The sequence below is a fragment of the Neofelis nebulosa genome, chromosome 9, assembly GCF_028018385.1.
Source record: "Neofelis nebulosa isolate mNeoNeb1 chromosome 9, mNeoNeb1.pri, whole genome shotgun sequence".
Lineage (NCBI taxonomy): Eukaryota > Metazoa > Chordata > Mammalia > Carnivora > Felidae > Neofelis > Neofelis nebulosa.
This window is the reverse complement of record NC_080790.1, coordinates 25875699-25889671: the sequence shown is the minus strand read 5'-3', so window position 1 is coordinate 25889671 and position 13973 is coordinate 25875699. Positions and strand designations below refer to the sequence as shown.

Here is a 13973-nt window from a genome sequence, read left to right as displayed (position 1 = left end):
CTGCAAGTTTGGGCTAATCCCAGAGTTTTGACAAAGTTGATTTTGACTTTTATTTTTTTGCCAGTTTTTTCTTTGCTTTTATGCTTTTTTACAAACTCTTAGAGATCCCCCTTCTGCGATTTCCCTCCCTTAATTAATTTTTACATCTAGGAGTATTTCTAAAATTTGCGGGGTGAGTGTTCCATGAGTTGGTTTTAAAGTTCAGATGAAGAAATACATAATATAGAATAAGTTGAAAAGCCTCAAAAAGAGTAATGATTTAAGAATAGCCCCACCTACAACTGGCTGACTCAGTCACTAGAGCTTACAACTCTTGATCTTAGGGTTGTGAGTTTGAGCCCCACATTAGGAGTAGAGTTTACTTAAAAAATAGCCCCACCTAGTATTAAGATATATATTAAAAGTACAATTATTAAAACAGTGTAATACTGGCAATCAATAGATCAATGGAAGAGAATCGAGAGTCTAGAAGAAGAATCAATTTTTATGGCAATTTAATAATACCAATGGTAGTGCATGTCAGTGAAAAAAAGAATTAAGTAAATTTACTACCATTAGGAAAAAGATTTAAGTTGGATTCTTATCTAACTTCTTACAACAAAAGAAATTCCAAATGTATCAAAGGTTTAAAAGTAAAATGTAAAATCATTAAATAATGAGTGGTTATAAGACTTTGGAAGCAACCCAAATATCTATCAAAGTAAAATAGATAAACACATGTGATACATTCATACATAACAGTAATATACAACCATGAAAGTATATGAACTATATAGCTTATATACAACAACATGCTTGAACTATATAGCTTATATGCAACAACATGCTTATATTAACAATATGAGTTAAAGACATGACATTAATGATACTCTAATAATCATAGAATATGAGTCCATTCGTATGGAATTAAAAATGAACAGAAATAAACCATATTTTTATAGATGCATCCAAATGTGGTAAAATTGTAAAGAAGCAAAAAGAAATTATCACAGAAATCAGGATGGTGGTTATGTCTGGGGTGATGGTGGTACCATGAATAGGGAGGGACCCATGGGAGGCTTCTGGGAGTGATGGGAATGTTCTATTTCTTGACTTGCTTAGTGATTATATGGGTGTTTATTTAATAGTTATGCATTAAACTGTTCACGGGGCGCTTGGGTGGCTCAGTCGGTTGGGCTTTGGCTCAGGTCATGACCTCGCAGTTCATGGGATTGAGCCCTGCGTCGGGCTGTGTGCTGACAACTCAGAGCCTGGAGCCTTCTTTGGATTCTGTGTCTCCTTCTCTCTCTGTTCCTCCCCTGCTCACACTCTGTCTCTCTTTCATTCCCTCAAAAATAAATAAAAATATTTTTAAAAATCTTAAAGACCTGTTCACATAGGTTTATGAACTTACCTGTATGATTGTTATATTGAACGATAAAAGAAGGAAAGTTACAAAGAAGATATAGTTGATGTCTAGCATTCAATTATACCTTGGCAAATTTTTATTTTGAGGCTATTTCTATTTTTTTCAGTTCGATCTTCCTAGATTACTCTAGATTCCATAACATTTAGAGGAATCTCTCTCTTTTCTCACAAGATTCTTCAGTTCACTTTCTAGAAATGCTACAATATCAGTAATTAAGTCTATCAGAGAGACATAGAAAAATGCATAGTTGAGTGGCTGCTATAAAAATGTCATTGCACTGCTGCATGGGGCAGGCCAGGCTTTCCCTTTCTTCAGGATAGTATGGATTTTACTTGTAGATTGATATAAAGCTGATCTCCAATTCTGGGCTCATAGGATTGAATTTATTAACTACTGGATGGAGAGGAAATGTAACTTTCAAGGCTGGTCTGAGAATAAAATAAGGTAATAAATGGTGACTACTATGGATTTTAATGAAGCAAGATAAATAATAGCATAAATGATTGCTGTAGAATTGAATAATAATATTCTTCTTTGCATAAGTTCACCGGAAAATGATTTTATAAAATGGGTTTGATGTGGGGCACCTGGGTGTCTCAATCGTTTTAGCATCTGACTTTGGCTTGGGTCATGACCTCATAGTTTGTGCATTTGAGTCCTGCTCCAGGTGTACTTGAGCCCCGCTCTGGGCTCCACACTCTCTTACCTTCCCTCCCTCTCTCTCTCTCTTTGCCCTCCTCTCTCTCTCTCTCTCTCTCTCTCTCAAAATAATTAATTAATTAAAAAATGGGCTTGATATAATTGTTTATTGTTTCATCTTATTTGATTTTTTTTTTAAACAGTGTATCCTGTCCTTTCTTTCCCATATACCCCAGGACATTTGTTTACTCATTGCGTACTAGAGGGAGGCCTTTTCCAGTTGTGCTCCTCGTCAAAGGCTTTGTTTTCTGCATGGGAAATGGACTTCTCCAAGGCTACTATCTGATTTACTGCGCTGAATACCCTGCTGATTGGCACACAGACATACGGTTTAGCCTGGGTGAGTACACCTGACCATCTCCCACCCACACCCCAGTGAATATCCCTTCCAACAGCCTGAATCACCATCACCTCTCCCCACCTACTGCAATAACCCTTAGTGACTCCCTTCTCTTCTCTCCCTGCTACCAGTCTTTCCTCTATAAAGCAGTAGGAGAGCACTTTGAAGAACATCATTCCCCCCCCGCCCCGAGAATCCTCCAGAATTCTATTACTCTCAGGATGAAATACAAATTCCTTACCACTGCCTCTGCTTCTGACACCCAAATATTGTTGGTCCTGCACGATTTCCCAACCCTATTTCCTGCCTCCATCCATTTACTGTGCTGTAGGGAACTTCCTGCTGGGCCTGAAATGGCCAAGCTGGTTTGGCCCCAAAACTTTCAAACAGACCATTCCCTCTGTCTAGAATGTTCTGTCCACATATATTCATGGAGATTGGTCCCTCACTTTACTTAGGTCTCTATCAAGTTGTGCCTCCTCAAAGAGACTTTTCCTGACCATTTATCTAAAATAGTAGAAGACACTAATTGTTGAATTTTTTTTCATTATCTGCAAGAGGAACTCAAGTTGGGAAGGTTCAATTGTGCATTACTTTGACTCAAACCAAAATACAGGGATTATCCTTAATTTTTCTCTTTACATCACACATCCAGTTCTATCCATTAGCCTAGTACAGCTGCATTTAGTTCCATAACTGTGCCAACTGGGCTCACTTCTCCCTCACTGCTCCAACTTTGTCCTAATCTGAGCAGCGATGACCTCTTGCCGGGACCACGACAGTGAACTTCAAACTAAGCTTCCTACCACTGGTACTGGCCTTCAATAGCCCCTTTTGCACACAGCAGTCAGAGTCAACATTTGAAACCACAAATGACCAGGAGCACCTGGGTGCCTCAGTTGGTTGAGTGTCTGACTCTTGATTTAGGGTCAGGTCATGATCCCAGGGTCATGGGATTGAGCCTTGCATCAGGCTCTGCACTGAGCATGGAGCCTACTTTAAGCGTCTCTGTCTCTGTCTCCCTCTGCCCTTTTCCTCTGCTCTGTGCACTCTCTCTCTCTCTCTCTCTTAAAAAAAAAAAAAAAAAAAGAGAAGTAAAAAGAAAACACAAATGACTGGAGGATTAGTTATATGAATGCCGATACACGCACACAATGGAGTGTTCTGGAGCCACAGACACAAACAAACAAAATAAAACAAAAACAAGGAAGGTCTTTGTGTGCTCCTTCCTGTAAGATGTCTCCAGAATATGTGGTTATATAAAAATCAAGTGTGAACAGTATATATAGTATGCTACTTGTCATGTAAAAATGGTGGGAGGGAAGTGTGTGTGTGTGTGTGTGTGTGTGTGTGTGTGTGTGTGTATAAAACTGGAAAAGGGAGTATCAGATTGATAAAAACTAAAAAGGTGACACATAGGTTTTCAGGGAAAGAGAATGGGATGGTGGGCAGAGCTTCTCTTTTGATATGGTTGTGTCCTTTGAATCACAAAACTTCATAACTTAGGTAAAAAAAAATCTAAGTGGGGGCACCTGACTGGTTCGGTCCAGGGAGCAAGTAACTCTTGATCTCGGGGTTGTGAGTTTGAGCCCCATGTGGGGTGTAGAGATTACTTAAATAAAACTTAAAAAAAATCCATGATACGCATCAAGGAGGTCACTTGTTGGGATGAGCATTGAGTGTTACATAGAAGTGATGAATCATTGGGTTCTACTCCTGAAACCAATACCACACTGTATGTTAACTAACTTGAATTTTAAAAAATAAATTTAAAGAAAACTTAAAAAAATCTAAATGGAAAAAGTTCCCTAAAATTGGGAACAAACAAATAAATGTACCTAACTATATATCAAGCTGGTAACATAACCACACAGGAAAATGACTTATGCCAGTTTACAGGAAATAAGGCAAATGAAGAAGTAAGCTGAATGGCACCATGAGAAAATGAGCCAGTCTTATCTAGAAAGGGGAGCATTCTGAGGTACAAGAGTCCAGTCTTTTCAAGAAGTCAGTGCCCTGAAAAAATGTTTTAAAAAGGTAGAGGTCAAAATGGTCTTAAAAGAGATAATGACCAACTACAAGATATGGTCCTATGTTGGACTTTGGTTTGCTCAACCCAGCTATAAGGAGCATTTTGCTTCTTCCTGGGGAAATTGAAATCTGGCCTAGATACTACACAAGATGAAAATCTGGAAGGATATGCACTAAGGTGTTTAATGGTGGTAATTTCTGGGTGGTGGGAATAAGGTGTCTTGATTTTCTTATTTTTACAAATTCACATGTAGTATTCCACATATTTATTTCTTTTGTAATATTAATAAACAGAAATAAGTTCCTATTTTTCCCTGCTTAAAACCTGACACTGGCTTTCTCTTGCACTTAAAAATCCAAACTCCTCACCAAGGTATATAATGCTTACTGTGTTTTTTTTAATTATCATCCAGTCCACATTTTCTCACTTTTCCCTCTATCTTAAAGTTTCAACTGCAAAGTTTCTACTTCTTAGTCACGGTAAACCTATTCTAGCCTCAGGGCCTTTGCACCTAATCCCTATACTAGATTGCTGTCCCTCAGATCTATGCATTCTCATTATTCAAATCACAGGACAAATGCCAAATCTTCAGAAAAGCTTTCCCTTTCCACCTCATCTGAAGTAGAGACACCAGGGGCACCTGGGTGGCACAGTCGGTTAAGCGTCCGACTTCAGCCAGGTCACGATCTCACAGTCCGTGGGTTCGAGCCCCGCGTCAGGCTCTGGGCTGATGGCTCGGAGCCTGGAGCCTGTTTCCGATTCTGTGTCTCCCTCGCTCTCTGCCCCTCCCCCGTTCATGCTCTGTCTCTCTCTGTCCCAAAAATAAATAAAAAACGTTGAAAAATAAATAAATAAATAAAGTAGAGACACCACTTCCCCTCCCCAGCTCATTCTCTATCTCATGATCCTATGATCTTCTGCTTTGGTGTGACATTATATAATTAAAACAATTTTAATTATTTGAATTCATTTGTTTTCTTCCACTAAAATGTAAGCTCCATGAGAACAGACACCTCAACTGTTTTCTCACTACTGTATCCCTGATGTTTAGGACAGTGCTTGGTACATAGTAACAGTAAATAGTAGTTGAATGAATAAGTGAATGAATAGATGAATGAATGAACACATAAGTGAGTCTTGTACCATCCTTGTGAAATAGGTACTGTTAGAATCTCCATTTTACAGATGACAAAATGGAGGCTGAGAGAAGGTCAGTGACTTTCCCAAGGACACACAGCACAGACTCTGAGTCCAAGGTTCCTGCTTTGTCCACTGCTGTGCATGCTATCTCCCCTCCTTCTCTCAATGTCTTGCCATTGGTGTCTCTCCCCAGTTTCCTTTTCTTCCAGGCCAATAACTAAAAAAAAAATTATTATTGGAGTATAGTTGACATACAATGTTATATTAGTTTCAGATGCACAACATGGTGATTCAGCAATTCTATACATTATTCAGAGATCACCAAGATAAGTGTAGTCACCATTTGATGCCATACCATGGCCAATGATCTTTCGACTAGACAAGACTGAAAATCATATCATATCGTATTTCATATCACACTAAATGAGGTGAGAGTAGATCTGACTGTTTTGAATTCAAGTGTTCTTGCTTTTTGCCTCATGTGTTTTGATTGGTACAAATACACATCGTTGAGAGGTGAGGTTGGGCATCTATGTGGAAAAATAGAGTGTTTCTGGGTTGTAATGGTGCCCATTGGGGTGTAAGACCTAGCATCCCTGATCCTGGCTTTCCTCACCTCAGACCAGGGCTCTTTCTGAACCAATGAATGGGGAACAAGTGTGTGTATGTGTGTGTGTGTGTGTGTGTGTGTGTGTGTGTGTGTGTGACTGACAGTGGTGGAAACCAGATTACTAGGTGCCAGTCTCCCCAGTCCAGCTCATGTTACTTTCATGCAAATGGATGTGTCAATGAGGAATTCTCTGAGCATTGAGTCACAGAAAACCAGTTCATAATGACTTAAATAATTAAGAATTTATATTTCTTACATAGCAAGAATGTTCAAAGGCAGGTAACTTCTGCATCCCTTCAATTGCTTACAGATGTCAGTAAGATCCCAGGAACTTTCTATACTTTCTTTTCCACTGTTCTTAACATGTTTGTATGTGGTCCTCATGATATTCACTCCATGACTGCAAGACAGTTGCTATAACTCGAGGCATCACATCTGGCAATGAATGAGGAGGGTGACAGAAGAGGTGCTGTTCCATCTGCCCTTTTATCAGAAAAGCAAAACATTTCCAAGGAAACGCCCAGAACATTCACTTCCCTTTACATCCTTGTGGCAGAAATAGGTCACATGACCGCTTTTCAGACTTCCAGCCTCTATAGTGTGGGAAGGCAAAGGAAGGGGATTTGGAATTACTTGTTGAGTTTGCCAATCACAATTTAATTATTTGTAAATGAGTCAAAAGCTTGCTATTCATTTATTCATTCATTCATTCATTCATTCAAGTATTGGCCCATGGTGTTGCTTCCCTTTTTCTTCTCTGCCACCTGCCTCTATCATATGACACAGTTCTATGAAACAATGTGGCCTCTCCACCAAATTTGGGACCATGACTAATTGGCCACCCTTTGACATTCTTTGTAGCATCCTCAGAATTTGAAATTGAATGCCCTTGTCTCCATTTTTAGGAAGAAAAAAAAAACTTAGCTTGTGAGAAAAACACCAAAATCAGGATACATTTTTAACTTCTTCCTTCTGTCTTCTTTGCTAAGGTATCTTCTTATTTATTTTGGGAATGGGGATCAACATTCATAGCGACTGTATACTGCGCCAGCTCAGGAAGCCTGGAGAAGTCATCTATAGGATTCCACAAGGTAATGTCTCTCCTGCCCTCCAGATTTCTACTCTTCCTTGGGAGACTTTCCCAGGGATTATGCTATGAACAGCAAATGGAGGGGGGCGGGCAGTGAGGGCACAAATGACACACTATATCTCCATTTGCCTCTGACATCCCCTCCCACCCCATAACACATTTGTGTTTTTTATCTAAACCTAGAAGTTCAAGAAAGGCAGAGGCATCCTCAGGAAGGTGTGAGATCATAACACCCTAAAGGTGGGGTAGTGCAAGGCTGGGGGCAAGGTGGAAATAGGCTACCACCTAGTTACAATAGGTACGATTACATGTGCTGGGTTAGGCTTCTCTAGAGACACAGAACCACTAGGATACAGATACGGATACAGATATATATATATATATATATATATATATATATATATATATATATGGAGAAATTTATTCTGAGGAATTGATTATGGAATTGATTATGGAAGCTGAGAAGTCCTATGATCTGTTACGTGCACGTTGGAGACCCAGGAAAGCTGGTGGTGTAAATTCCAATCTGAGTGCAGGAAAAGACTAACATCCCAGCTTAAAGACAGTCAGGCAGAGAGAGTGAATTTTCCCTTACTCGGCCTTTTTGTTCTATTCAGGCCTTCAGTGGATTGGGTGAGGCCCACCCACATCAGGGAGGGAAATCTGCTTCAGTCAGTGTATAGATTCAAACATTAATCTCTTCCAGGAACACCCTCATGGACATACCCAGAAATAGTGTTTAACCAAATATCTAGGCACCTTATGGCCCAGTCAGGTTAACGCAAAAAGTTAAGCATCATGTGTAGACAGAGTGTTGGTCCTTCCTGAGTCAGCAGATAAAGATGAATCCTGTATGACTTGTCTTTTCCAGTTGACCTAGATTTGTCTAGTGAGTAGTCAGGGGTATGTTTCCTACCACTTGTATTTTCTTAAAGGTGTGGAGAGCCATAATTAATCACAAATTAGGATGGGAGGTCTTGCAACTACAAATGCATTCTCAGATATAAAAAGTCACAGGATATTTGAAACCCTAACTGTTCCCAAGAAATCAGGGTGTGAGGTTGACAAACATAAGCAGCTGAGAGTGAACCAGTCCAAGTAATCCTTGGATATTTTAGGTGGTACTTATATAGGTTTAACCTCCTTTAACCTAAAAAGGATGGCTCCCATCCTTTTTGATGTAAATGGAACCTAAATTTTCCTAAGTTACAATATGGTATTAATATTCATTTTTAAAAATGTTAATGTCGCTGACATCCTAATGGTATCTACATAAAACAAAAATAATGCCATACATTGATAAATACCATTTGCTGCATTCACAGGCAATTTATAGACCCTTTGCAGTAGGACAGTGGTTCCTCCCAGGGTCTGGAAAATCACAGGTCTGGAACTGCTGAGGCAGTGTCATCTTTAAGGAAGATAAATTTAAGGGGCTGTGGGATTTTAAATATTCACTCACTAACCAAACAAAGAAGAGCAAAGAATGCTCTTAAAAGCTCCATTGTCAAAGTTAGTTTCCAACTTTAAGGTATGTTAGAGAATGATTTGAAAACAAAATATTCTTGGGGTGAGAATGAGTTGAAAACAAAATATTCTTGGGGCGTCTGGGTGGCTCAGCTGGTTAAACATCAGACTCTTAAGTTTGGCTCAGGTCATGATCCCTGGGTTGGTGAGTTCCAGCCCGGCATCAGGCTACAGGCTGACAGTGGGGAGCCTGCTTGAGGTTCTCTCTCTTCCTATCTCTCTGCCCCTCCCACACAGACATGTGTGCTCTGTCTCCCTCTTTCTCAAAATAAATAAACTTAAAAAAAATAAGAAAACAACAAAATATTCTTTATAGAATTGTGGAAAGAAAACTAGTTTTGGGTGAGTTTCCCAGTTTAGTGTGAGGCAGAAAGTGGATATATTTACTATCATTGGAAATGTGTTGGTTTCTATTTATAGTTTTGGTATCAGACATACATGGTTGGATAGAAAAGTAAACCTTGAAAATCAGCAGAAGCAGACCTCACGGCGGTGGGGGGCTGGGGGCACAGTCCCCAAATCTACTTCTGGCATCAACTCAGGTTTTTTATTATTGTCACACTGTGTGTTGTTGCATTTTGTCTGAGTGCCAGCGTGAAATATGCTGGCGGCAATGTGGGTGTCCGCGGGAGAAGGGAGAAGGTGAGAGGTGGCCTGGAAACATTACTTAATAGAACGAAACAAACCCCACACCTCCTGCCCCTCTTCCGCGTCCTGTCTGGGAGCCAGTGGTGCAGCCGTTGCTAGCGACTGCCTGGAGCCTGTCAAGAAGTTGCTGCCACTCCTCGTGATTCTGGGATGTTCCGAGAACAACAGGCTGCATCACTTTGTTTTCCCTTGTCCCCAAGAAAACTGCCCTAGACTGCAGTGACCATAAGGAAGTCCTCAGCCCCTCGTCCATCGTAGCTCCCTTTTGTATTTCTACATAGGAGCGGTTTTAATGTGGCAATGATCCAGTTCCGATGATTCTTTCTTTCTTCTGCATGCAGGTGGCTTGTTTACCTACGTTTCTGGAGCCAATTTCCTTGGTGAGATCATTGAATGGATCGGCTATGCCCTGGCCACGTGGTCACTCCCAGCGCTTGCATTTGCCTTTTTCTCACTTTGTTTCCTTGGGCTACGAGCTTTTCACCACCATAGGTAAACTTTGCACTCAGGGTGGCAGCATCCAAGTAGCTTTCTTCTCTAAACAGGCTTTCAGCCCTGGGAGTCAGATAGATGTAGAAACTAAGACATGTGTTTGTATAAGGTAAAATTGATACAGTTTTCTGGACTGGTAAATTCTGACTTCCTGGGCTTTCACTGAACTTGGAATTTAACCGGATGACAGTATTGTAAAAAAAAAAAAAAATTTTTTTTTCTATGAGAAAAACTAAACCCATTGGGGAGTGACTTGGGGAGCCACCTAACGCCTTGATGAAGAAGGCTTCCCAGGGAGAAGCACCTTGTGTCCTCATATGTTAGGCGGCTCTGTGCCCTCCTAGCAGGCTCACCTGCTGGTGGGTGGATACTGGGTGGCAGTGGGCTATAGGGAAGGGTCAAGAGGCACAAGGAGTGCTTCAGTTCAACTCACTTCCATTTCTCTGCTTCAGTTCATTTCACTTCTGCCACATTTCTAAGTGTGTTCCGTGGGCAGAACTTTCCACAGCCTCACAGGTAATTCTGAGGGACAGCCAGGATACAGTCCCACCAAGGGACAGCCTGGCCCCAGGTCTTGTGGGGCTACTTTCTTTAATTCTAGGCTTGGTGCTAACAGTCCAGGTAATCAAAGAGCCTTGGAAACTCCAGGATTATTTTCTTGGAATCTGTGCAATATTCGGGCTTACTTGGGTATGGGTACTTCCCTTTCCCTCTACCTCCTCCATCCATAAATCATAGCCAAGGTCATTGCTGGCTTCCTGGGAAGGCAGGGTAAGTGAGTGCTTATGTGGTATTGTATGGGTTTGGAAACTTTTCTCTGTAGGGCTAACCTAAAGCTTTACTAACTTCCACCTCCCTCCCAAACCCTGCACCTCGGATGGGGTGGGGACCAAAGCATTGACTAAATGTCTCACTGCAGGGGGAAGGAAGGTAACATGCTAAGTTGTTACCAGGCTTTGAACTTGAATTTCAGATCCTTTCTCTAAAATGGCATTTGTTAAGAAGGGCATTTGTTGGAATGAGCACTGGGTGTCGTATGTAAGTGATGAATCACTAAATTCTGCTGAAATCATTATTATACTATATGTTAACTAACTTGGATTTAAATAAAATTTAAAAATTAAAAAAAATAGGGGCGCCTGGGTGGGTCAGTCGGTTGAGCATCCGACTTCGGCTCAGGTCATGATCTCGCGGTCTGTGAGTTCGTGCCCCATGTCGGGCTCTGTGCTGACAGCTCAGAACCTGGAGCCTGTTTCCGATTCTGTGTCTCCTGCTCTCTCTGCCCCTCCCCCGCTCATGCTCTGTCTCTCTCTCTCAAAAATAAATAAACATAAAAAAATTTTTTTTAATTAAAAAAAATAAAACGACATTTGCGGCTGGAGACAGAGAGAGAGAGAGAGAGCGAGCGATAGCCAAGGGGAGAATAGCCTTGGAACCAGGATCTGGGGGACCCTTAAGCTCCTGCATAGGTGTTTTAGTTGGGCTAATGATTAATTTCATAGTTTAGAAGGTTAAACCAAGAATGGGTTCTTTTCCTTGGAGTGGAATTTACGCAGACCTGTCAGAAATGAATAAAACAGTAGCTGTCCTCATGACCCGTGCCAGCCACCTCCTAGACTTGGTGGAGACAGGCTGCAGAGCACCCTTCCTCTCTTGAGGCGGAGTCTGCCGACTACCAGAGGTGGAGAGGGAGAGGGCAGAGAGGGCATCAGCCAGCAGTTCGAGGAGCCCTGAGAAGTGGTCTCAGTGGAGCTGGTCAGGGGAAGGACAGCATTTCCACCAGAGGTTTCCAGCTGGTGCCACAACAAATTCCTAAGTGTGGCCCTGTCCTGTTAGGTCAGACTGCTCCAGAGGGAGGCCCAGAGGGCATAATCATAGCACCGGAAACCTGCCACCTCTCGTCGCATATTATTACTGGGTGTCCCCCAGTTCAAATTAAGGCACTTTAACAGAGTGCATCATCTTGACTATAACCTGAGAACTACCAGCTTCAGTTAGCTAGGAGGACAGACTGGTCACTGAAGGAGAAAGCCATTTCACAACTTCTGTTAATCTTTCAGGGTTGCCGAAACAGATGGCCGCAAACTGAGTGTCTTAAAACAATAGAAATTTATTTCCTTGTGGTTCTGGAGGCAGAAGTCTGAAATCAAAGTGGATGTAGGGTCATATTCTCTCTGAAGGCTCTAAAAGAGAATCCCTCCCTGCCTCTTTCCCGCTTCTGGTTGCACCTGCCGTCCGAGGTGTCCCATGGTTTACACAGCTCCATTCCTAACCTCTGCCTCTGTCCCCACATGGCCTCCTTCCCTGCCTGTCTCTGTCGTGGTGTCTCTTCTCCCCTTCAGTCATACTGGATTAAGGGCCTTCCCTACTCCAGTATGATCTCATCTTACCTTAATAAATTATATCTGCAATGGCCCTATTTCCAGGTAGGGGGTTAAAGCTTCAAGCATCTATTCTGGGGGACACAATTCAACCCATAACACAAGATAACATTTTCTTGGCATTCCCAGGCCTCATGAGGGGATATTCGCCTGGGAACATTACCAGGTCTCAAGGAGTAACCGTGCCCATTGTCTTTGGGGTCTTTGGTTCCTTATTTCCCGGTTGAATCCATTGAGCAATTCTTTCTGGCTTATACTTTTTTTTTTAATGTGGCAAAATACACATAACATAAAATTTACCATTTTAGCCATTTTAAATGTACCATTCAGTCGTCTTAAAGTACATCCATAATGTTGTGCAACCATCACCACTGTCCTCTAGCTGTTACTTTTTATTTCCCAAAACAAGAAGCTTCAACATTTACAGAAGAGGGTGCAGGAGGGAGAAAGAAGATGGACAAATGGCCGTGTGGAAGAGTCAGGCCCTGAATAACTGTAGGTTGATTAGTCATAAGGATTTCAGACCCAGCGAACCTCCACTGTTGACCACTGCTTATTATAATTATCCTTTCTTGTCTTTTAGGTTCTACCTCAAGATGTTTGAGGATTACCCCAAATCTCGGAAAGCCCTCATTCCATTCATCTTTTAAAGAAACCAAATAAAAAGGAACAGAGCTCCCACCTGACTGTCGAGCACCATCAGGCTGCTGAACCTGTAACTTTTAAAGCTGCACTGTGCATATACATAATAGTAGGCTTCTTGCGTTCCAACAGCTGTCCTGGAGATCTTGTGAGGTGGGTACGTAGTGTGTACTCCACTGTCCCAGAGGGTCTCTTTCCTGATCTCCTTTTGAAGCTTCAACAAGGCTCTTTTCCACACAGAGGCATCTATCTGCTTCTTAGCTATTCCTCCTAGAAAGTATAGAACTTCCCTATATTTTCTTCTTTGGGTGATCTGAGTACGTGTGGCTGAATACCTACTCTACATCAATGTAACACATCTCTGTAGTCAGAGAGGTTCCCAGTTGAGGGCATTGCTTATAGACTTTATTAAAGGTACATATTCTAAACCCATACAAATTAGCAGATATTGAAAATCTGAAGCTGCATGGATCCTGAGCGAATCTACTCCCAAATGGAAACTCAGTCACACTTTCCTTTTCCTTAGTTAATTATGAAAGATGTGAGATGGACTTTTTTAAAAAAAATTTTTTTCCAACATTTTTATTTATTTTTGGGACAGAGAGAGACAGAGCATGAACGGGGGAGGGGCAGAGAGAGAGGGAGACACAGAATCGGAAACAGGCTCCAGGCTCCGAGCCATCAGCCCAGAGCCTGACGCGGGGCTCGAACCCACGGACTGCGAGATCGTGACCTGGCTGAAGTCGGACGCTTAACCGACTGCGCCACCCAGGCGCCCCGAGAGATGGACTTTTAATAGAGGAGGCTCTCTTCATCTTGCTAAAGATGCAACGAGGCACTGACCCCATTTCAAATTTGTACATTATCTCAGTGCCCTTATCTTCTGAAAGATTCCATGATCCCTGTTAGAGATATCCCCAAAACTGGTGTGGGTTTTATTGAAGGACGGCTTTTCATGACCACA

The 13973-nt window shown here is 41.7% G+C and overlaps 1 protein-coding gene across 1 annotated transcript in view; it reads left to right on the top strand.

Moving 5' to 3' along the window:
* SRD5A2 (steroid 5 alpha-reductase 2) overlaps positions 1-13053 on the top strand; it is a 40001-nt gene extending 26948 nt beyond the window's left edge. Inside the window, exons 2-5 of the mRNA XM_058682969.1 lie at positions 2284-2447; positions 7219-7320; positions 9836-9986; positions 12951-13053. Of these exons, the coding sequence (XP_058538952.1) occupies positions 2284-2447; positions 7219-7320; positions 9836-9986; positions 12951-13017 (484 nt within the window). The 3' untranslated portion in view covers positions 13018-13053. The remainder of the gene's footprint in view (positions 1-2283; positions 2448-7218; positions 7321-9835; positions 9987-12950) is intronic.
* Positions 13054-13973: the final 920 nt, after the last annotated feature.